This window comes from Crocodylus siamensis, chromosome 6 (genome assembly GCF_052110815.1).
Source record: "Crocodylus siamensis isolate JL-2025a chromosome 6, ASM5211081v1, whole genome shotgun sequence".
NCBI classification, from domain to species: Eukaryota; Metazoa; Chordata; order Crocodylia; family Crocodylidae; genus Crocodylus; species Crocodylus siamensis.
In genome coordinates, this window is record NC_143400.1 from 11,299,190 (window position 1) to 11,321,529 (window position 22,340).

Sequence of the window (22,340 nt, forward strand, 5' to 3'; positions counted from 1 at the left end):
GAGCTTCGGAAGCTGCAGTGCGCAGGCGCCGCCAGACAGTCGCGACACGTGCTGCGCAGGCACCGCCCGGGCAGAACGTGACGCTATCACTATGGCAAGAATTCCTAGTTTTTTGTACGCACGCGTCCCTACAGTACGTGACGTGCCCTCGCGGGAAGCCCCCTGAAGCACGTGACCGCCTCCCTGGCCACGTGACACTCTCCTGCAACACGCGACATACCGGCGGGGAACCCCTGACACACGTGACCACCTTCCTTCCTCCTCCTCCACGTGACGTCTCCCGTGGGCAGGCAGAGGGAGGTGGGAATGGGCGCGTCTAAACGGGAGTGGGCGGGGCCAGGGAATGGGAGCGGTCTCGGGGGAAATGGGCGGGCCCAGGGGAACGGGGGGAGGGGTTAATCCTCTTTGAAGACAGGTGGGGCTAGGGAATGAGCGGGGCTAGAGGGAAACGGGTGGGGCAGGAGAATAGGCGGGGTGTCTAGGGGAATGGACGGGGCTAACGGCCCAAGGAATGGGTGGGGGGGTGTCTCAGGAAAGGGGCGGGGCCTGGTGCCGGGTTGGGGCCCTGGCTGTGGCTGCCTGGTGAGGCCCATCTCCCTGGGGGAGGCCTGGGCGCTCCACCCTGCCCTGCCTGTGGCCCAAGCAACTACCCCCAAGCCCATGCTCCCTGCTAGGGTAGTCCTGTGGGAGGGGGCCGGCCCTGGGGCAGCGAGAGATGGCGAAGGGCCCCAGCCCCAGCTTTCCCCACTCGCCTCAGACCTGCCCCTGGCCCACCCCTGCTCCCATCAGCTCTGCTCTGTGGCAGCCTGACCCTTCAGGATTTGTGACCCTCTTTCATCTCTCACCCTTTTTAATGTCTGTTATTTGCCTGGGAAGGATGTGTGTGTCCAAACAACACCTTTTTTGCAACTTTAGTTGCTCTGATAAAAGATGTTGCGGAAGACTTTGCCTCCCTGTGCTGCTGGGCGCTTTGGCCTCCTCCCAGCCTGAGGTGGAGGTTGCTGCGCGGTGCCAAGGACCAGGCCAGCCCAGCAGAGGGCACTCCCGACATGAGTGCGGTGCGGGCTCAGCCCTAGCCAGGAGGAGGCTGTTTATTCCCCACTGGCTCCTTTCCACTGGGATGGGAAATAGGAACAAGTTCTTCCAGCCAGCGCTGGGGTGTGGCACCTGCTTCTGGCCCCAAGACTGCAGTGTCTGCTGGGCACCAGGTGCCCATGCTCCCACCCTTGCAGTATCCCACATCCAAACGGGTTTCCCCGTGGATGAGGATGGCCCTGGGCTGACCCCCAGGATAGGTGCAGCCCAGGCAGGTGCCCGCTGCGGTGCAGCATGACCACACATGGCACTTCCAGCTCCTGCTCCCTCCCTGGGGTCTCTGTGCCCCCTCCTTGGCGCACGGGAAAGGACGTGACGCAGTGGCTGGTCGGAGGCTTTAATGCACGGCTCTGTGTAGCGGGGTCTAGGCTGGCTCTGAGCCGGGAAGCTGGGGCTGTGGGGATGGGGCAGCGAGTGCGGCTCCCACAGGGCTCTGGGGCCTGGCCCTGGGCTCAGGAGTCGTCCCAGAAGAAAGTGTTGCAGGCCACGGTGAGGGCAGCCACCAGTACCACGTACTCCTGGAAATCCACCTCTCCATCCCCGTCATCATCCAGGTCCTGCATGATCTTGTCCACGGCACTTGCGTCCTTCTGCACCTGTGGCAGGGACACCCCCAGGCCGGGTTAGGGATGCCCGCCCACTCCCTTGCCCTGCAGCCCGTGGCGAGGGGACCCCAGGTCTTGTCCCTGACTCCCCCGTCCCCCCTGCTCTGCCCCTCAAGCTCCCGGCTGCCCTGGGAGCTGCCCCCACCTCCAGGAAGCTGCTGAGCTCGCTCTGCAGCAGGTCCTTCAGCTCCTTTTTGCTCAGCTTGTACTTGTCGCCCTCCTTGCCCGAGTACTTGTGGAAGATGGTGATCAGTGTCATCATGGCACTCTCCAGCTGTGACTCCATCCTGCCGGCCTGGAAAGGCACCCAAAGAGTTAAGGGGGGCAGACTTTGGGGGGCTCACAGGGGCCCTGTGCTGCGCTCCCCCCTAGTGCTGCGTCTGTGGCCGCAGGTCCCCTCCAGGCCACCAAGCAGCTCCTTCCCCCCCTGCCTTGGGGTAACCAGAGGCCTCATTCTGCCCTGCTAGGTGCCTGGGACTCAGGTGCTTTGCACTGGGGTGCATGCAGCTGTGGCTGTGGGCAGGATCAGGGCCCCTGGGGAGAGCCCCTGGGTCACGGTCCTGCTCCAGCAGCCGGGTCTGAGCTCCCTGCTGCTCTGTCTCATTCCAAGGACCCTGAGGAAGCCCCCCCGACCTCTGCACCCCATACCCGTGTTCCCCGCTGCCCATCAGCTGTGGCTGGGCCCTCACCTGGGCTCTCCCTGGGTTGCGCCCTGGCCCTTGGGCTCACCTGGGCTCCCTGCACCTGGGCTGCCTGCACAGCCACCTGCTCCGGCAGCCGCGAATGAGAGACGTGGCTGGTCAGTGACTTTAAGTATGTCAGCCCGAGCCCCCCTTCCCCGCGGGAGGATCTGATACCTGCGGCGAGACGGGCTGGCTGGCACTGCCGGCTGTGATCACCTGATTTAAAGGGACATAAATGCCCCGGGGGCCCCGTTTGTCCCCATCGGGGCAGGTGAAGCGCACGGTGCTCACTGCCTGCGTGCTTGTGCCCTGTGCACATGCACATGCATGCAGCACCCCTTGTCTCTCACCCCTGGAGATGCCTCTGCACCCCCAGCTCTACTGGATGGGGGTCTTTGGCATCTCCATGCATGGAAACCCCCTGGCTTGGCAGCACTGGCCTCGTGGGGTATGGACCCTGCACCGTGCCATGGCTAGGGTATGGGGTTATGGCTGGTGCCAGGCCAGGACCCCCCATGCCCACCACTATCCCCTCAATGCCGGGACAGGGGTGCAGACCCCGGACTGTGTCCCAGCCGGCACCAGACTGAGGGCTGGGCACACTCAGGGCACTCTGAGCTGTGCCAGACCCAGCCGGATGGGCTGTAATGCACCCAGTGAGCTGATAAGGCTCCTGCGATCAGGTGTCTCCCGCCGGACAAAGGGAGGTGGCCAGGGGGCCCTATCGGGTGACGCATCCGAGCCCCCCCGGCCGCCAGGCCTGTTGTGGCGCGGCCACAGAAAGGCCCGTTGTCCTGCTGAAGAATTGCTCGGTGAAAGGTTGCTGCGGTAACGCCGGAGCTGGGAAACTGGATTCCCAGGCTGGCCCGGGCTGATAAAGCCAGAGCGGCGCAGCTCTGGTTACGGCAGGGGGGCACGGCAGGGCTGCCAGCCGCACCGTATTGTGCTGCTGGATCAGCTGGTCCCGCTGGCTCCTGTCAGCCCCGCTCCGCACCCTGCTGTGCTTGGCTGGGGGCACCAGGTGGGACCCCCAGGCCAGGGGCTGGGTGGGGGGTACTGATGGCCCCCGGCTGCAGGGAGCTAGAGGAGGGCCTGGAGCTGGGAGCGGGCTGGGGGGCCCTGGCTGTGCCCTGGTGCCCCCTCCCAGCCCCGATCCTGGTCCCGATCCCAGAGCTTTGCGCAAGAACCCAGGCGTGGCCCCGCTGTTGTCCCAGATGCCGATTCAGGTGCTCATCAGGGTGCTTGTTCCAATGTTGCGGGTGGCATCCGGCCTCACTTCCGCTGTCTGGCCACTGTGCAATGTGCCCTGCCCCACCCCAGAGGCAGCTGCCATTTCTGCTCCCGGGGCTGCGCTGAGCCTCATTGGACCTCAGTGCTGGGTCCCTGGGGGTCCACCCCCAGCAGAATCGGGTGATGCAAGGCCTCCTGCCTGCCTGCCTGCCCGGGGCCTGTCCTTGTGACTGTCACACTAAGGGCAGCTGTCAGGCCCTGGGCCCTTACAATGAGTCACCAGCGCTAATCCTGGCTGCAGAGTCCTGGCCCCTGGGGCACTCCTGGGAGCAGCCAGGTGAGGGGTGGGGCACACTGAGACAGGGCAGGGGGTGCAAGTGGAGGCCTCATGGTGGCCTCAGCACCAAGCAGGATGTGGCCCCGAGTCTGCAGCTTGCCCAACCCCCAGTCCTGGTGTGGTCACAGGCCGGGGGGGAGGGGGGGAGCTGTTTACAACTATTTACAGCTGGACAGAGAGCCCATTCAGGCCAGGCAGCTCTGGTGTGGGCAGGCTGGCATGTGGCAGGGTGGGGCCCGTGGCCACCCCAGGCACCAGACCAGCTCCTGTCTTGGGGACGAAAGCTGCCTGCCCCCATGCCGGGACCCTGGCCCTTGAATTCCCTCCGGCCCCCCCAGCTTTCACCCCCGGGGCCCCATCCTGCCCCCCACAGCTCGGGTGCTGTTTGCCCCCTCCAATTAGCATGTCATTAGCAGACCCTGATACCCAGCTGACTCCTGGGCTGCAGGGGTGAGCTAACCCCCGGAGTCACCGGGGTGGCCCGGAGCAGGATCAAGCCCATCCTGGCTGGCTGCCCCCACCCCAGCTCATTCCCCAACCCTGGGGGCAGCTGGCGAAGCCACCACTTACGGGTGAACGCAGGAGTGCGTGGGGAGCTGTTGCTGGAGCCTGCAGCCGCTGTGCCCTGCTGTCCGGTGTGTGCCTGTGCGAGTCGGGTACGAGCGCCCACCCTCTGGACAGTCCCTGGCAGCCGCCCCAGGCACGGAGAAGGCCAGCCAGGAAGCCAGAGCAGCTGTTTCTTTCCCTTTCCTAAGATGCACCCTCATGCTCCCCACTGCGCTCGGGGCCCAGCCTGGCACCGAGTGTTTCTGTGGTGTGATGGTGCAGCTTTCCTCTTTGGGGGCCGTGTCCTGCACCCCCAGCCTTATCCCTGGCCTTGCATCCTGTAGCCCCAGAGTAGGAACTTGTCATGTCCTGCAGGGGCATGAATTGTAACCAGGGACCCAGGTGTCAGGGCACCTGGAGAGCTCCAGCAGGCCCCTGGAAGCAGAGCAGGCTTCAAGGCTGTGGTGTGACCCATGCACGGAGGAAACTGAGGCATGGGGCTGATCAAAGATCTGCCTGAGGGCGCAGATGATCTCAGGGCAGAATTAAAACTTAGCTCACCCTGGTCCTGGCCCTGGCACGGAGGAGTTTGCTGTGGCAGGGGAAGCCACCAAGGCAGGTTGGTCCTGGGGGCAGAGGGGTCTTTGCCAGGGCTGATCGCTCCTGCCCCTTCTGGGCTGAGGGTGTCTTGTTGGGTGCACAGCGCTGGTGCCCAGGTCCAGGGTCCCTGTGTAGACGCAGCTCCGCAGACATCATGGGGGCAGGGGGCCAGCTATACCAGCTGTCGTGACCCCAGGGCTGAGCATCACATACCCTCTGGCACTATCAGGTGGGGTGAGAGGCCCCAAGAGGCTAAGTGACATGACCAGTTCTCAGAGGCAGGCAGTAGCAGAGTACATGAGTCTCCCCACCTCCCACCTGTGCTCCAGCCCCTGTCCCAGCTCAGCTAAAACCCCACTAGGCTCCCAGGGGGTCTCTGGGTCCTGCCCTGGAGCACTGGCACATCCTTGGGCATGCTGTTACCAGGGGAGCTGCTGGGAGCGGCCCCCGACATGCCAAGCCATTTACACATGGCGGCACAGAGCAGGTCGCAGCCTCCTGGCTTGGACCTGGAGGAACCAGTCGCTCTGGTTCCTGGGCCTGGGGCGGCCGGGCCTGTCTCCCCAGCGAAGCCTTGGCAGGTGCTGATGCAGCGAGATCCTGGCGTGGGGGGGGTCAGTGGCTCTGGCTGTTTACAGGGGAACGGGGCTGGGGAATGATGTGGGGGAGCGGGGGGTCTGACTCCCTAATGCCAGGGCATAGGACACTGGGGACAGGGCAGGATGGAGCCTGGGGAGCCCTGCCTGCCCCAGAGCCCTGGGTTCTCTCCCCAGCTTGGGGCAGGGAAGTGGGGCCTAGTGGTTAGAGAAGGGCTCTCATGCAGACCCCCAGCAGAAACAGAGATTCTGCGGCCCTTGGGCCCCCAGATCAGCCATCAGCAGTGTCTCTGGTGTGCCCCTGGGGTTGTGCATGGGTCATTGCACTGCAGGTTCCCATCTGCTGGCACACAGCTTTGCCCCCCGGCACTGAGACTCCATGTCCCCGGTATCCCTTCACTCCTGTGTGCCCTGGGGGTGCAGGGTAGGTGTAGACAGTGCAGCCTGGTTCAGATCCCGGGGCCCAGAAATCCCCCTGGCCCACCGACAAGTACCTAGAGCCGGTGCCTGGCCCCTGGCACTAGAGAAGCTCATAGGCTGCTGTGGCTGATGCCAGGGACCCACCAGGCCAGGATGCAACCCCTTTCTGTGCTCAGGGGCAGGGCTGGTGCCCCAGAGGACCAGGAGAGGAAGTACCACATCCTGGAGGGACTTGCACCTGACACCGGCCCCACCTGGGGCTGGGGGTTCCCTGCAGACTGGGGATCACCTGCGTGGCATCCGGGGAGGAGGAGGGTGCTCTCCTGCCTGGGGCACATTCCTCGCCGTCCTGTGGACCGTGTCACTTCCCCTCCCTGCACCCCACGCACACAGGGGACATGGGACCCAGTGGACAGAAGCTGTGACTCACAAGCCAACCCCTGCATGGGGAGCGTGACTCACGGTACAACCTGTACCAGCTGGTGGGAGCCCGACTCCCTGCCAGCGGCTTCCCCAGCGTCGCCCCTGCTTGCCCGCGTTAGGCCTGTTCTTCTTGTTAGCAAGGGGTGCAACCAGGGTGCAACGAGCTCCTGGGATGGGGGTGTGCACCCTGCGTGTGCTTGGGCTACCCCACCCTGCCAGGGGGCTGACTGCACCGGGGCTCAGCTACACCAGCAGTGTCAGTCCAGAAGAGGCTTAATGGGGATATCAATGACTATTATTATTTAGATGTATATCCCATTGAGGGTTTTTTGCCCTGTGGCCTATTGCAGTGCTCCAGTTCCTGCTGGTTGCAGGGCAGGAGGTTTGGAGGAGACCTGGGCACCATGGGAGGACTGGATCCTGGGCAGGATTGGGCCTTCATGGGATGCCCCCTCCCTGAGTGGTCAGGCTGAGGGGAGCAGCCTGTTCCCTTGGGCAGGCACGGGGGAGGGACGTGCAGTGAGGGCGGGGAGGGGCTGGGTACTCCATTTTGGGATGAACAAACACTGGAAAATTTTCTGCAGTTGGAGCTGTGTGGTGGTGGGGGGTGGGGGTGGGGCTGTGGTGGTGGGGAGGGCTGAGCATGCCCTGGGTCCCTGCACCATACACGTGCATGCATGCACACACAGGCTGCATGCACATGCACATACATACATGCACCCAGGCTGGCTTGTCCCCAAGCTGTCCTGCCCATGGCAGGCTCCTCCTGTGTCTCCCGCTCAGCTGCCCCCATCCCTGTTACCCTGTTACAGCCCAAGGGACGCCTGTGCCAGGCGTCAGGGGGACCCTGCCGGCTGCGAACTCCAGTACTGTCCACCCCTATGAGGCCAGAGCTGGGGTACACAAGGGGTAGCCAAGGCCAAGGTCCCCATGTAGCCCATGGGGAAAGAGGGGTGCCGGGCAGGACTGTGGGGATGTCTTGCATTTGTTATGAGTGTGGCGAGGCGCAAGTGGGGCAGAGGCTACATGTCTGTTAGTCTTGGCCGCTGCCCCGCTCCTTCTCGGCTCGGACCAGTTTCCTGGATCACTTCCACCGGGGCTGGAGCCGGGATCCGCCCAGGGGGAGCTGAACCGAGCTGCACAGACAGCCCTTTGAGCCCCGGTGCCCGCAGTGGCAGTGCCAAACCTGGCAGCCGTGCACAGAGCTGGGGAGGTGGCTGGTGAGGGGGGGTGAAGGGGTAGGCGGTGTCAGGGAAACCCTACACTGCTGTGGTGGGGAGAGCTCTGCCCCTCCCGGGCTGGAGTATAAAGCCCTCGTGGGGGCACGCGGCCGCCCTGTCCTCCGCCTCCTGCCCCGCAGCACAGCAGGGTAAGTGCTGGCCTGGCCCCTTGCCCCGGGGCCAGGCTTTCTGCTTGCAACTGCAGCACTGGGGCCTGCAGCCATGCAACGGTGCAGAGGGAGGGGCAGGGCTGGGGATCAGTACCTCACCCCAACCCCGCCCAGCTCTGGGTGCCGGCGGCCTCTCCTGTACCCGCCCGCGTGCCCAGGCCGTGCCAGGAGAGGGGTGGGATGCAGGGCGAGGGCGCTTTCTAGGCTGGTTCTGTCCCTTGCCATCACCTGCCCCCATCTCAGCACCTGGGTGCCGGCCCGGGGGAGCGTGTTTGCAAGCCAAGGGTGGCTCCACACCATCCCGTTGTGAGCAACAGGGTGGATCCAACTGAAACCTGCCAAACTCGCTGCGTGGAGCGTGTTGGGGGGGAGGTACCCAGGACCCCGGTGACAGGAGGAGGGAGCCTCGGCAGCTGCCCACTCGTCCCACTGTCTATCCAGCTTGCCGTCTGCCTGTGCACCCATTTTTATCCCTGCGTCTGTCTGTCCGTCTGTCCCACTATTTGTCTCTCTAGCCCTCCGGCTATCTGTCCATTGATTTCTCCACCCCTCTGTCCATCTGTCTGTCAATCTGAGCCTTGCACTCCTCTCTCTCTGCAGCATCCCGTGTTCCCTCCAGCTCGGCTCTCGTGCCACCAGCCCTCAGCTCCCCGCCCCGGCACCATGGCCACGGGGGAGCTGACGGAGCTGGAGACGGCCATTGAGAAGATTGTCTCTATCTTCTTCACCTACGCGGCCCAGGAGGGCCGGACAGGCACGCTGACAGCCGGCGAGTTCAAGGAGTTGGTGCGGCTCCAGCTGCCCAACTTCATGAAGGTGCGGGGGGTGCAATGGGGCATGGGGCATGGGTGCTGGGGAGCTGGCCAGGCGCTGCTGGCCTGAGCTGTGTGTCCCCGGGGCCAGGGGGAAGGTGGCTGGGGCAGGGGGTTGTATCCATCCCCCTCCAGCTTTGGTGCAGGGAACTGCTTTAGAGAAACAATAATAATAGTAATAATAATACAAGCATGGGGAGATCTTATACCATGGCAGGGAGTCCCCTGCCCGGCTGCTCCAGCTATGAGGCATGCTGCCTTCTCAGGAGCAGGGCACAGGGAGGGGCTCTGCCTTGGTTGTGGCTGCCAGAGGACAGGGAGCTGTGTCCAGATGTGGAGACGGAGCGTGCTGCTCCTAGATGTGCCCAGGGGTGGGTAGCACCGTGTTGACCCGCTGCCCTCCTGTTTCCCCCAGGACGTTGGATCCCTGGACGAGAAGATGAGCAGCCTGGATGTGAACCGTGATGAGGAGCTCAAGTTCAGCGAGTACTGGCGACTCATTGGGGAGCTGGCCCGAGACATCAAGAGGGAGAAAACGAGCAAGAAGAAGTGACGGGGCAGGCCTGGGGGGCTCGCTCCAGTCTGTCAGCCATGGGGGCACGAATAAAGGTTCCCCTCTGAGTCTGGCGTTGCCTCAGTGCTTGGGGGATGGCAGAGGGGGCACTTGGCTCATGTACAACCCCATGCACACGCTGTCTCCAGCCTCCCAGCTGGGTCCACACCCAGCAGGATGAAACCAGCACCCAGAGGCCTCCAGCTGGGAGGGTGGGAGCAGGGGAGGGGGGTAGGTGTCTACCCCATGTCCCACGTCACCCCCAGGACACCAAGGAATGGGGCAGAAGTGCCTTGCCCAAGCTGGGAATAGGCCTTTTTTTTTTTAAAGAAATTTTTATGTTCCAAGCCAAATCAAGTCCAAACCCGTGAGTCAGTCCAGAACCGTAAGTGGCCGTACAACCAGTAAACATCCTCCACCCTACCAGGGGCTTCAGATATTTCCAATTTTTTTGCCAGGTATCCTATGTGCAGGCCCAAGCCCAGAAGCTTGGGGTTCGGATGCCCCCAAGTTTCGCCTGCCCTCAGCCATATGTCTGCAGGAGCAAGCTAAGGAGGAGTCTCCCATTCTCATAAATTGAGCTTTAAGCCCCAGCACCTCAGCGGGTACTAAACCACACCAGAAGAACAGTTATCTCCAGGAGGCTTAAGGAAAACTGCCTTCTTGGACCCAGATACATGGTGTTTCCCCTGCCAGGACTTTTTTTTTTAAAGTTGTATCTGAGGCCAAATCAGCCAGAACTAATTCCAAATCCAAGAGTCCAGAACCATAAGGGGCCCTACTATTGGCAAACATCCTCCACCCACACCCAGGGCTCCAGATGTTTCCCAAATCTTTGCTTGGCATCCCACTTGCAGGCCCCAGCCTGGAGGCTTGGGGTTCGGACGCCCCCGAGTTTTGCTTGCCCTCAGCCATAAGGCCCTGGAAACAAGCTAGGGAAGAGACTCCCAGTTCTATAAACTGGGCTTAAAGCCACTGCACTTCAGTGGGTACCGAACCATGCTGGAAGAGCAGTTCTCTTGCGAGATGGTTCAGGAAAACTGCCTTTTTGGACACAGATACATGGTATTTGCTCTGCTAGGTCAAGAAGCCACTATGCTTGACCTGAGCCTTTGTGGCGAGTGCTGGACCTCATGCTCCAACCAGAGGCAGGGTACAACCCAGGTGTCCGGGCACTCCAGGACCATCCCTGTGCTGCTCAGCGCTGCGGGGGGAATGGCTGGACAGCAGGCCCCTGCTCAGCCTTGTTGGCCTGTGGTCTCCAGCCACCCGCCCTGGGCCTGGGGCCAGCTGGGATGCAGGGCAGGCAGGAGGGAGAGGCTGGGGAGAAAAGCCCCATATCAGAAACCACAATCCAGCTCCCGCCCTGCTCCTCTACTCCCTCAACAACCCGCCCACTCCTGCTGGGATGTGGCGGGGGGGGGGTTATCACGACAGCAGTTTGAGTGTAACACACCCTCTTAAGGCTGGAAATGAAGGCACTTTCTCCCATGAAGACTCAGTGAGGCTCTCCACGCGGGGTCTGTCCCTGGGGAGGGTGCCAGGGGAGGATCAATGCCAAAGGGAGGCCGAGGCCACTGTTTTACACTTCTCGTAAAAGCACCAGCAGCATTGCCCAGGGAAGCACTGCTGCCAGGCTGGGCAAAGGGGCCAGCTCTGTCCTTCAGTGCTGTGCAGGGGCAGCTGGGGGTTGGGGGGACACTACCAAGCCCTTAACTGGGTCTTACATGTGTCGCCCTTCCTGGAGCTGACCCAGCCTGACCCTACTTAGCCAGCAGGAGCTGGTGCCCACTCAGTCCCTGCTGCGACAGGGGCAAGGTAGGGATGCGGGTGCAGGTCGGTGCAGACTGTCTCCTGTGCGCGGGTGGCTGCGAGGCCTGGGAACGGCCAACCCCCCTGGAAGTGGGTGGCGCCTGGCCCCACGCTGGACCCGTGCCAGGCAATGAAATGAGACACCTTGCACCATATCTGCGTGAGGTGTCTCCCACTCACCCCTCCCTGCGGTATAAAATCCCAGCGGGGGACACGGCCCTCCCCAGCCCAAAAGAGCCTTGGGAGCAGGTAAGTGGCTTGGGCTTTTCTTGGACTTCCCCGACCCTGGCTGGGGGGATCTGACCTACCCTCCGGCCCCCCCCAGCCTGGCCCTGCCCAGCCCAGCCCCTTAGGCTTTGCCCTAACACGTTGCGAGGGAGGGGTGGTGCGCCAAGCGGGACGTGTCTCGGCAGCTCCTGGCCTCCCTCGTGGAGCATCGGTGCTGGCTGGGGGGAGCCGGGAACGCATCGGGTCCTCACCCAGGCCCTGTCTCTCCTGCCCTAGGAACGCCCTGTGGGGGATACACAATCAGCTGCCGGCAGTGCCCCTGACGTCGTGACCCAGCACCCAGCACTGGACAACTCCACCTGACGCTCACCACTCCCCGCAGCCCCGTGAAGGCGCAGCCACAGCAGGAGCCAGACCCCGGAGCCGGAGGCAGCCAGCATGGGCCAGTGCTGCTGCAAGAAGCGCAAGGTCAATGGATGCCAGAATTACTTTTGCTCTGTCCCTCTGCGGATGCCCGCTGTGTTTGGGCTGGTGGCCACGGAGAAGGGCGATCCTGCCTGGGCCTGGGGACAGGGGCTGGCGGATCGGCCGGAGTCCTTCCATGGGACGCCAGGATAGACCTGAATGTGGTGCCTGCTTGCAAATGGGCTGCCTCATCCAAAGCCTAATGAAACCAGCCCTGGGCTTCCCTGGGCTCTGGATCCAGCCCTCCCTCCAAGCCTGTGTGCTCTCGAGGGCCCCTTAAGCAAGCCAGGTGCAGGAGAGAGCAGTGAGGCCGGCACAGACAGGACTCAAGAGCCACTTGGGAGTCCAGGGAGGCTTTTCCAGCCCTGCCTGGGCTTGTGCTCGCTGTCCAGGGCTCTCCTGAAAGGTCTCATGTTAACGAGTGCCTTCACCAAGGGAATAGGAGACAGAGCTGGGAGCCTCCTGCTTTCCGTTCCCAAATGAGAGATCCTTTCCCAGGGTCTGGCTGGGAGCAGCATTTCCCGGAGAGGCTGGCGGTGCTGATTTTTTGGGGGCTGCTCCTACTGGAGAGGACCCAGTCGCAGGTAGCCAGTTGCAGGGAGCCAGCCCAGGCCAGAAGCTTTCCCCTTCAGCTGGGGGCTCTGCAGATGTGCCGTGGGATGCCGGAGGTCCCTCAGCCTCCAAAAAGGGGCTCAGGCCAGTGGAGAAGCTGGGCACCATACCCCTTGTGGGACCTGAAGCAGATTAGGAGGCTCAGGGCCATTCATAGCCATGCTTCAGGGCCTGAGCCGGTCAGCTCCGGGGGTCAGGAAGGAATGTGAACTCAGCAGGGTGCCCCAGTCCTCATGGACCATGGCAAGGCCCATTGTGCTGCTCCCTGGAGACCCTGGTGCCAGCCCTGGCAGGAGCAGGGAGGGGAGTTGATCCTACCCAGTTTCAGCATGCGTGGGATGGGGCTGGCAGGTTCCCTTCCCAGGCTGGGAACCGGCTCCCGGCATCCAGCCCTGCCCGGTCCCCTCCCTACGCCCCCGGTAACCATCTTCCGCTTCCGCCTCTGGCTCTAGGACTGCCAGGAGCTGACGAATGTGGAGCAGGCCATCGAGACTGTGATCAACCAGTTCCACTGCTACGCAGTAAAGGGGCGCAAGGAGTACCTCACCCCCAACGAGCTCAAGGAGCTGGTGGGGCAGAAGCTGCCGCATCTTGGGAATGTAAGGGCAGCGCGTGGCACCGCTCTGGGGCAGGGGGCAGCTCCTCGCCCTGAGATCCGGGGCAGGACCCTGGATTGGGCCCGGGGGGTGGAGGGACAGGATTTGGGTGCAGGGCCCTGGATTAGGGCCGGAGGGGTGGAGTTCAGGGTGAGGGGACAGGGCCGAGGTGCAGGGCCGTGAATTGGGGCCAGGACCTCTGTGGAGGCTATGCAAGAGCCACCTGACCGCCCCGCGTCCTCAATAGTGCATCGGCCCCTTGGAAGAGAAGATCGAGTGCGTGGGCGACCCCAGTGAGGCCCGACTGGAATTCGGCGAGTACTGGGACATCATGGGCGATGCCGCCAAGGGCTGCCAGAAGAAGTGAGGCGCCGGCGAGCCCAGATCCGTGCTGCGGGGCCCCCCCATCCCGGCGCGCCAGAGACTGACCATCACTGGGGGCCGCAGCATGGAGGAGGACGCAGTGTTACATCTCCCTGGGACCCCCCTCCTCCCCCCGGCCCTGGAACCCGTTCTCCTCCCCCCGTCAGCCTAGAACCCGCTCCATCCAGGGCTGCTTGAGAACCTGCCTCCCCTTACTTGCTCTCGACCCCTTCCCGCTTTCGGGAGGGAGGGAGGTGCAGGGTTCCCCCCACTCCAGGACCCCTCCAGGGCCCTCCCCCAGCCATTTCCTTGGGGGGGGAGGGGTCTCACCTGCTGTGCTCCCTGGCCCCTTGGCTTGAGGGCCTTGGCAGTTCTGGGTTTCCACCTTTGAATCTGCTGTGGTTTGGCTCTTTTCCTCTGGCACCTGTGGGTCGAGGGGCTCTGGGATGGGTCAGTGACCCCTTCTTCCTGGGCAGTGCGGGGTTGTGCTCAGGGCTGGGTAGTGGAGGCTTTGCTGGCAGCGGGGGCATCCCCAGCTGGGGGAAGAGGGTGGGAAGGGTGGGCTCTGGGGTGGGATTCGGCCCAGCTGCTGCCCCGGGACCCTGCTCCATGCTGAAAGGGTATCTGCCATTTCCGGGCTGCACTGAGTTGCACTGACTATGCAGGGCTTCCTGTCTCGGGGCCCCCTGTGCATGGGAGCCCCCAACCAGGGTGCACTGAGGGTGCCAACCTGGTTTGAATGCCGTGAATGCTTGGAGGTATTAGTGTTATTGCTACTACTCCCCAGAGCTGTCTCTGGCATGGAGATAGGGGACAGAGGAGCCTTCCCACCCCTCCCCTGCCTCACTGCTGTCTGTCCGGGGTGGGGGCATGGGACCGGGGCTGGGTGGCGGTACATTATCATCCTGAGTTGCTTGCAAAAGTTTTTGTATAAATTAATAAAATTTAAATTGGAACGAGTCCCATGCAGGCCCCGGTGTATGTCTGTGCCCCTGGGTGATGGGGGCTTGGGCGGCGGATGGGGGGAGAAGGGCATGTGCCCCTGGAGGGAGAGACGCGGCAGCTTGGTACATGCGGGTCTCAAGGTGGGATGCCAGCTGGGCCCATTGCTGGTACCTTTCACTCTGGGTTCATCTGGGGGGGGCCATAAATGGGGGATGAAGGGAATAAACCGTCTGCCCCAACACTGCTACTCCTCTCCAGATCACCTGGCAGTGTGTTCCTGGCTCAGCCCCAAGCCCATCCAATATGGGGTATTAGGGAGGGGTCCTAGCTACAGCTTTGCTTTGCTGAAGCCGTCTGAGGCTGGTGTTTGGGTCTCTGGGCCTGGAGACGCCCATCTAGGGTTGCCAGGGTCTGTGGCTACGGGTGACCCTGTGGCAAAAACCCCTCTGCAGCATGTTCTCAAGCACCGAGTTCGTGACAGGGTGGATCAGGGACGGTGATTTTGGAGGAGGGGAGTGCATGCAGGAGAGCCTGGGGCATTTGCTCTGTCACTTCTCTGTTTGAGGGTGTTTTTTGGAGGGGAGAAACTCCCCCTCCCCAGACCACAACAGGACCTCCATAACCTCCTGGCCAGGGGCACAGGGACTTGGCCTGCTGTCTGGGGCTGCCGGCTGTCTTCTGTTCTCCGTGGGCTGCATTTCACAACGGGCATGACTATTTATTGTTGCTGCCATGGGAATGAACTAGAAGGAAAATAAAGTAGAAAGGTGTGGCATTGGTTTAATTATACAGACCCGGGATGTGTCAAGTGATTCCATGCAAGGACTGGCAGCCCCGATGCTTGGGTTGTCTTCCCATCGTATGATGTAATGGGGAGAGCCGTGTGTGTCAGGAGCGGGGAGACAGAGAGCCAGGACTCCTGGGTTTGCTTCCCAGAGCAGGGGTGGGAGAAATGATGCTAGGAGCGGCGTGGAAGCAGGGAAGGCCACGAGTCTGGCCCCGGCGCCCTCTTCCCATCGGGCTGTTCCTCGGCGGCCATGCGTGGCTGGCTCTTGGAGTACTGCCCGGGTTACCTAAATATTTGTGGAACGCTTGGAGAACCCACAAACAAGTTTCCGGCCTGTCAGAGGCAATCAACAGATCAGCCTGAGTCACCCCCAGTCAAGGTGCAGGCAGTTTTTGGGTCATGCTATCACCTTCCCCGTCCCCAGCACTGTTCAGTGCAGCACGGCTAGCTGCAATAGTTTCTCCCAAGTCTGCAATCAGTGGCCAGGACCACAGGGTTGGGTGTGCAGGGGCACGTGGGCAAAACCCTGCTCTGCCAGACCCACTGGGCACCCATGTTCCAGGGAGATGCCACGGATTTGGCCCTGGGTTTGGCCTAACCCTAACCCTAACCCTAACCCTAAAGAAATTCTTCCTTATGTCCAGCCTGAAATGGTCTCGCATTAGTTTATGACCATTCGAACTCATCATCCCTTGGGGTGCTCTGGTGAACAAACGTTCCCCCAGATCCTGGTGGTCACCCCGATAAACTTATAGGTGGCCATCAGATCACCCCTGAGCCTGCGCTTTTCCAGGCTAAAGAGTCCCATGGCTCTCAGCCTGTCGTCATGAGGTCTGCTTTCCTGACCTCTGATCATGCGCGTGGCTCTCCTCTGGACTCTCTCAAGCTTCTCCACATCCTTTTTGAATTGTGGAGCCAAAAACTGGACGCAGTACTCCAGCTGCGGCCTCACCAAGGCCGAGTACAAGGGGAGAATGATATCCCGGGATTTGCTCGAGAAGCATCTATGGATGCAAGCCAGTGTTTTGGTCGCTATTGGAGGTGTTTCAAGCACCTACATTGAACACCTTCAAGAGCAAATTGGATGCTTATCTTGCTGGGATCCTATGACCCCAGCTGACTTCATGCCCTTTGGGCAGGGGGCTGGACTCGATGATCTTCCAAGGTCCCTTCCAGCCCTAGTGTCTATGAAATTTATGAAACCCTGCACATCCAACCCCAGGGTCCTGACCACCAGTTGCAGCTTCTGGGAAAAACTATTGCAGCTACCCATTCTGGACTGAACAGTGCTGGGGAGGGGGAAGGAGATACTGTGACCCAGAAGCTCAGGGACCCACAGGGCGGGGGTCTCGTGGCCGTGGGTCCTTGAACTCCTTGAACACCTGCTCCCAGTCTCCATCGAGTTGTGGCGGTGCTAACAGACCCTGGGGCCCAACTCCAACCTGCAGCCTGGTGACAGCCCACAGCTGCTTCCCACCCTTCCTGGACTGCCGCCGGACATGACTACCCAGGTGTGGCAGGAAGAGCCACGGGTACCAAGGTGGGAAGCTCATGACAAACACTGGGAACATGCATGCCCCGCCTGGCTTGTAAAAGAAACAGGCCTAGTGTGGTGATGATACCTGCCAGTTGCAGGAGTAATAAGCCCTGTGATTCAGGGCGGGAGCTGTTTGCCCATGGGGGGGCAGGCAGGGATTCCTGCCCTGTCCTGGCACCACCATGCGTGGCTGGGGCTGACCGGGCTGGGGGCAGGTCCAGGTGCCTCGACACTGGGATTGCAACCCCCGCCATTGAGTAGCCAGACAAGAAAAATGGAGGGTTTGTCCCAGTGATAATCCCAGGGTCTTTGCCAGGGGGCTCAGCTAGTAAACGGCACCTGACCTATGATACCCATGCGCCGGTGAATGACTGTCATCTAATTCCCTGTCTCATCTCTCTGGCATTTCAAAGGGAGGACAGGAGGGTGCAATTAACTGGGGTAATTGGGCTTAGTCGCCTAACTGCACAGGAGCCTGGCTGGGAGCTAGGAAGGAGATGGGTAGTTCGCGGTGTCAATTTGAAGTCAGGTAGAAAGCAGGGAAGATTTGCATCTTATAGGCCAACCAGAGTAGATACACACACATACACACAAATATATATAGAGAGATTATCTATCTGTCTATTTATACATCACAAGCTTTTGTGAGCTGAAGCTCACTTCATCAGCTGCTGCAATGGTAGCTAGGAGCAGCTAGCGGCCATCTGTGCTTGCAGTATCGAGGCTGCGATACAGATGTTTGGTAGGCAAGTGGGTCTGGCAGGGACCTTTCAAGGTCACTTCAGATGCTTGTATATGTTTGTGACTTTATCTAGATCAATGTATTTGAATTTTTTTGTGTTCTGCAACGTATCACAATGATTCCATCCAGCCCAGCCCCCTGCTCGAGGCAGGATCAGCCCTGACTCTACCCACCCGGCCGTCCTGCTCTTGAAAGTTTCCCAGGATGGAGACTCCACCACGGCCTGTTCTGATGCCTGAGCACCCTCATGGTCAGAAAGCTCCTCCTCGCCTCCAACTTACATTTCCCCCACTGCAGCTCCAGGCCATTGGTCCTAGTCCCATCCCCTATGCCCATGGGGATGAACCCGTCTGTGTCCTCTCTGCAATGGCCCTTCAGGGATCTGAAGGCTGCGATCAACCCCACTTGGCCTTCTCTTCTCCAGGTTATATAACCACATCTTTTCTTGCCTCCCAACCCCCTAATTATTCCTATTGCCCTGCACTGGACCCTTTCCAAACTGCCTAGGTCCTTCTTGCGGTGTGGGGCCCAAAACTGAATACAGGTCTCCATGTGAGGCCTCCCCCATGCTGAACCCAGAGGGGGAATGAATCTCCTCCATTGATATGCAAGCGGCACTCCTATTAATACAACCCAGGTCCAAAGTCTGCAGGCCTGGACCCTGGTTTCCCTTGGCCTGGTTCTCCCCAGTCCCATGGGGTCATGTGGAAGTGGGCTGAGCTGTGATCAGCTCTATGGGAAGCAGCGGAGTGGCCCAGTCTCTGGCGTCTGTAAGGAAGTCAAAGTCTGGCCCAAAGTCCTGCATCTCTGCCCTTCGTCTACCCAGGGCAGAGGAGCACCTGGCCTCTGGCTCTGGCTTCCTGAGCTGGACTCCATGTTTCCTGTTGACTCCAACATGAGCCAAGGCCATTTCCTTTCTCCACTGGCCATGGCGGGGACCGTGGCGGATGGTGGTGCTGGGAGGGGCGGCAGGATGCGTCTCCCAGCCACTCCTGCCATTAATTCGGGGCTGCCCGAGGAGACCCCCAGAGCAGGGATGGGGACAGATGTCCTGGGGCGCTCATGGGGAAGCGGGCAGCCAAGGGGGCCGCGTGTTGCAACGGGTTGGCCTGGTGTTCCCATCGAGCTACTGGTGGCAGGCACGCCCCAAAAGTGTTGGCGTGGGCCCAGCAGGGCCGTGACTCTTTAAAAGCCAGGAGACCTCGTGATTCAGACGCAAGGTGCAGGCAAGTACGAGTCGCCTCTGCTGCCAAGCCGGGAGGAGCCAGTGCGGGACAGACAGACAGACGGAGAACACCACCGCACCGACGAGGTAGGGGCCCATGCAGCTCGGGGAGTCACCAGCTTCCCCAGCCCCTTTGCCTGTGGACTCCGGGGCTCTGGATTTGCACGGGACAGGTCGAGCCCAGCAGCCAGATGCCGGGTCCTGAGCACCCAGATGTGTCAGCACAGGCCTCGTCGCACTGCTGCTGGGCAGTCTGCTCCTCCCAGGGGAGCCGGTGGCTGGCAGGGGAAGGAGCAGCTTGGGGATGGGCTGGAGAGGGGCTCACCTGGGCGTCCTGGTGCTGAGAGGCCAGGACCAGCTGTTGAGAAGCGGGAGCTGGGCAGGATGGAGGCCAGTGCAGGGGTGCAGGGTGGGGCCAAGCAGGCCGGGGCTGGCGGCCAGGAACCGGTCTGCCTTCCCCCGGGGAGCGGAGCAGCGAGCCCTGTCTTGCTGCATTTCACGCCCACACCAGGGAATTTGCACGGGCGGTGCGCCTGCGCCAGCCCCCACCCAATCGGGCCCAGGTGCATCTCTCCTGCATGCATAGGTGCTCCCCGCCACAGGCTGGGCTCTGCTGGAAGGGATGGGGCAGGGCCAGACAGCAGTTGCATGATGCTTTGGGGTCTCCCCCAACCACTGGCCAAGTTGCTTTGCCACCGCTCGTGGTCCCCTGGGCCTGCTGGCCTGTGCTGGTGGAGGGGTCTGCTAATGGCAGCCTGCGGCAACCCCCCTGCTGCCCCCAGAGCCACATCCCCGCATCTCACTGGGCAAAAGTAGCAGGGTGCCCAGATGTGCAGGGGAGCAGCAGCTGGGGACTGGAGCAGAGGGGGTGTCTGGAGATCCTCTCCGGTGGGGTAGGGGTCTGGGGGCACTGAGACAAGATGTGGGCAGGGCCTGGGCAAGCCCCAGTGCCAGCAGGGACCGGTGCTGCCTGCAGCAGGGGCCATGGACCCGAGTGCTACAAGGCCCATCCTGCTCTGGTCCCCCCGTGTGAATCGGGCGCCTCCACGGAGAGGTCATGGGGCAGTGCTGGATCTGGCCTGGTGGCTAAATCAGCCACCCTCTGTGGCACCAAGCAGACCCCCTGCCTGAAGCCGAGTGGGCAGGAAGAGCAGAGCCGAGCAGACGCTGCCCCTGTCCTTTGCATCCTGTTTCACGCAGAGACGCCTGGCTGGCCGCTGGTTCCTGCCTCCGGCACCTCCTGGTGTGGGAGCTCCGGGGCACTGGATATTGGGGGGAGCTTGGGCCTTTCCCCCAAAAGACAGGGCTGGCGGGGCCTGGAGAGAGGGGCTCCCCTTGCATTCATGTACGGCCACGCCGGCTTCTACTTGGAAGCCCTGGAGGGATCTGGGGGTGAGAGTCCAGCCCCAGCGGCACCAGGGAGCAGTGCCCTGACCCTGTGCTGAGGTGCTCGCTGCGTCCTGGCCACATCTCCATCTTTGCTGGCATCACTGGGGCCAGGCCCATGACATCTGGTGCCCAGTTGCCCCTTCTGTTCTGCCCTGGGGGCGCCACTGGAAGTGCCAGAGTGTGCAGCTGGGGTGTCACAATGCTGCATGGTCAGGTAATTGCACCCTGGATGCATTTCCGCCTCCCACGTCCTGTGCGCCGCGGGGGAGCCGCTGTGTTCCCTCCCCATGAATGCTGGGAATGGGGAACTGCTCCAGGGCGTAGCCTCACCCCGTGGGATAATGACTGTTCCTGTCAGCACCCCGTGGGTGTCAGGATGAGGTGGAACACAGTGGAGAGCTGCTGGGGGCGGGGGTCCTGGCATGGCAGCACTGAAGGGGGCTCCTAGCAGAGCCTTGCATGATCCTGGGACTCTGGGAGCTGGGGATGCATGTCGAGCATCCTGTCTCCAGGCCTGTAACGACCCCATTGCACCCAGGGCCAGTCCTACTCAGCAAGGGAGCTGATCTGTATTGGGCAGCAGCACTGGTGGCTGCAGGCAGGTCCGTACGGATGGAATACGGGCCTGGATCTGAGCTGACCCCAACCCTGTGAACAGGCCTGTGCACTCTCTAGCCCATGGTGAGCACACATGCCTTTGCACATGTGTGTGAGCATGACCTGTACGGTCCCCATGACGTCCTCTGGGTTCTGCTGCACCATCAGGACAGCGCCCGCCAGCCCCAGCACCCACCTGGACAGGCTGGGACATTCATGACATGGCCTCTTGCCCCCTCAAGGCCGGGATGACGAGCGTGCAGCAGCAGCACACGGATCTGGAGTGTGCCGTGGAGATGCTGGTGAAGAACTTCGAGAAGTACGCGGGCGGCGGGGGCTGCTGCTGCCGGAAGCAGCCGCGCCGCATCAGCAAGAAGGACTTCCGCAAGATGCTTACCCGTGAGCTCAACCACATGCTGACGGTGAGGCTGGGCAGGAGGACCACTGTGTGCATGCAAGGACGCTTGTGGCAATGCATGTGCATGTGTGTGTGACTGCAAGGGCGTGAGAAGCAGCTGGTGCTGGGCTGGCTGGGGGTGGGGGAGACCCGAAGCCTCCCTGGGTTGGGGATGTGGGTCTTGGTTTGGTCCCACCAGGCGGCACTGGACCCCGAACCCTGCCATGTTCTGGGTCCTGTGCGAACGGCTCTGCCCTGTCTCCCCAGGACACTGGGAACAAGCGCGCGGCCGACAAGCTGATTTGCGACCTGGACGAGAACAAGGATGGGCGCATCAGCTTCGAGGAGTACTGGACCCTGATTGGGGGCATCGCCAGCCCCATTGCCAGCCTCATCCGTCAGCAGGAACAAAGCATCAAGTTCTCCAAGTAGTGGCTCCCCAGAAGGCACCCCACAGCCCAGACCTCCCAGAGTCTCTGATCTTGTCCCCTTGGGCCATATTTGACCCCTTCCCAAGCCCCTCAGGTGCTGCCCTCCCATCCTCCCCTGGTGCCACCAGCCCCATGGGTCCTACAGGGCCTGTGGGTCATGCATGCTTGTCCCTTGCAACCTGGGATGGCTGGTGCCCAGGCCGGATTGAGCCGTTCCTGCAATAAAGGATGGAGGGCCAGCATGTCTGTGTTCCTTGCGACACACGAGGGTCTTGCTGGGGGCGTGAAGCTGGGGTGTGGGAAGCTTTTGCAGTGCAGACTCCTCTGGGGTGGAGGGTTGCAAGAAGGGGTTGGAATGGCACTGAAGGGCAGTTTCATTTCTCTCCAGCAGAGGGCAGCACTCGCACACATGCACACGCATGTGCGCACTGCATGCTGGGGAGGCACAGTCCAGGCCCTGCTGTGGCGGAGTTCTGCCACGCGGTGTCAGCAAACACCAGGGTGGGGGGACATGGGTCCCTGCATCCCAGAGTCCCACACTCCTGCCTGGGGCTGGCTCAGCCCCTTGGCCCCCCCAGCCCAGAGCCATGGGGGGTCCCATCCAGCACCCATGGGGCTAATGGAGGGGGGTCCACATGTCCCTGTTTCCTGCCTCTCTGCTCAAACTGAGGCACGGTGCAGGGAAGCGACTGCCTTCAGGGAGCCGGTGGTAGAGTACCTGCAGCTGCTCTGAGGCAGAGACCCGAAGGGTCCTGCAGCTGGGCTTGTCCCTGGAGAAAGTGTGTGCAGGAGGGCGCGTGCACATGCATGGCCAGGGGCTGCCCCGTTCCCCCCAGGCACTGAAGTGGCAGTGGGGCCTCTGCTCCGAGCATAGCATGGGGCAGAGGCCAGGGGCCGGTTTGGGGGCACCAGGTCGATGGAGCT

The 22,340-nt window shown here is 61.9% G+C and overlaps 4 protein-coding genes across 8 annotated transcripts; 3 read left to right on the forward strand and 1 right to left on the reverse strand.

Moving 5' to 3' along the window:
- Positions 1-161: 161 nt before the first annotated feature.
- S100A13 (S100 calcium binding protein A13) lies at positions 162-9,358 on the forward strand. Of its 2 annotated transcripts, none has more exons than XM_090053376.1 (3): positions 162-300; positions 8,526-8,741; positions 9,153-9,358. In XM_090053376.1, exons 2-3 carry the CDS (start codon positions 8,589-8,591, stop codon positions 9,288-9,290), a joined length of 291 nt encoding a protein of 96 aa, XP_089909502.1. In that variant the 5' UTR covers positions 162-300; positions 8,526-8,588; the 3' UTR covers positions 9,291-9,358. The 2 variants fall into 2 exon arrangements, with proteins under 2 accessions (XP_089909502.1, XP_089909501.1); XM_090053375.1 differs by lacking the exon at positions 162-300 and adding an exon at positions 7,731-7,904.
- S100A1 (S100 calcium binding protein A1) lies at positions 1,419-4,656 on the reverse strand. 3 transcript variants are annotated; one of them, XM_090051813.1, is made up of 3 exons: positions 4,521-4,656; positions 1,846-1,995; positions 1,419-1,691 (listed from the first exon to the last, which is right to left on the reverse strand). In XM_090051813.1, exons 2-3 carry the CDS (start codon positions 1,984-1,986, stop codon positions 1,548-1,550), a joined length of 285 nt encoding a protein of 94 aa, XP_089907939.1. In that variant the 5' UTR covers positions 1,987-1,995; positions 4,521-4,656; the 3' UTR covers positions 1,419-1,547. The 3 variants fall into 3 exon arrangements, with proteins under 3 accessions (XP_089907939.1, XP_089907940.1, XP_089907941.1); XM_090051814.1 differs by lacking the exon at positions 4,521-4,656 and adding an exon at positions 2,390-2,481; XM_090051815.1 differs by lacking the exon at positions 4,521-4,656 and adding an exon at positions 2,430-2,451.
- Positions 9,359-11,215: 1,857 nt separating the features above from the next.
- S100A14 (S100 calcium binding protein A14) lies at positions 11,216-14,326 on the forward strand. 2 transcript variants are annotated; one of them, XM_090051994.1, is made up of 4 exons: positions 11,216-11,351; positions 11,607-11,798; positions 12,860-13,006; positions 13,251-14,326. In XM_090051994.1, the coding sequence occupies exons 2-4, from the start codon at positions 11,769-11,771 to the stop codon at positions 13,368-13,370; spliced, it is 297 nt and encodes a 98-aa protein (XP_089908120.1). In that variant the 5' UTR covers positions 11,216-11,351; positions 11,607-11,768; the 3' UTR covers positions 13,371-14,326. The 2 variants fall into 2 exon arrangements, with proteins under 2 accessions (XP_089908120.1, XP_089908121.1); XM_090051995.1 differs by lacking the exon at positions 11,216-11,351 and having other exon boundaries at positions 11,531-11,798.
- A 4,078-nt stretch (positions 14,327-18,404) lies between these two features.
- Positions 18,405-21,655, forward strand: S100A16 (S100 calcium binding protein A16). The gene is made up of 3 exons (XM_090051872.1): positions 18,405-18,689; positions 20,831-21,010; positions 21,253-21,655. Exons 2-3 carry the CDS (start codon positions 20,837-20,839, stop codon positions 21,415-21,417), a joined length of 339 nt encoding a protein of 112 aa, XP_089907998.1. The 5' UTR covers positions 18,405-18,689; positions 20,831-20,836; the 3' UTR covers positions 21,418-21,655.
- The last annotated feature ends 685 nt before the right edge of the window (positions 21,656-22,340 follow it).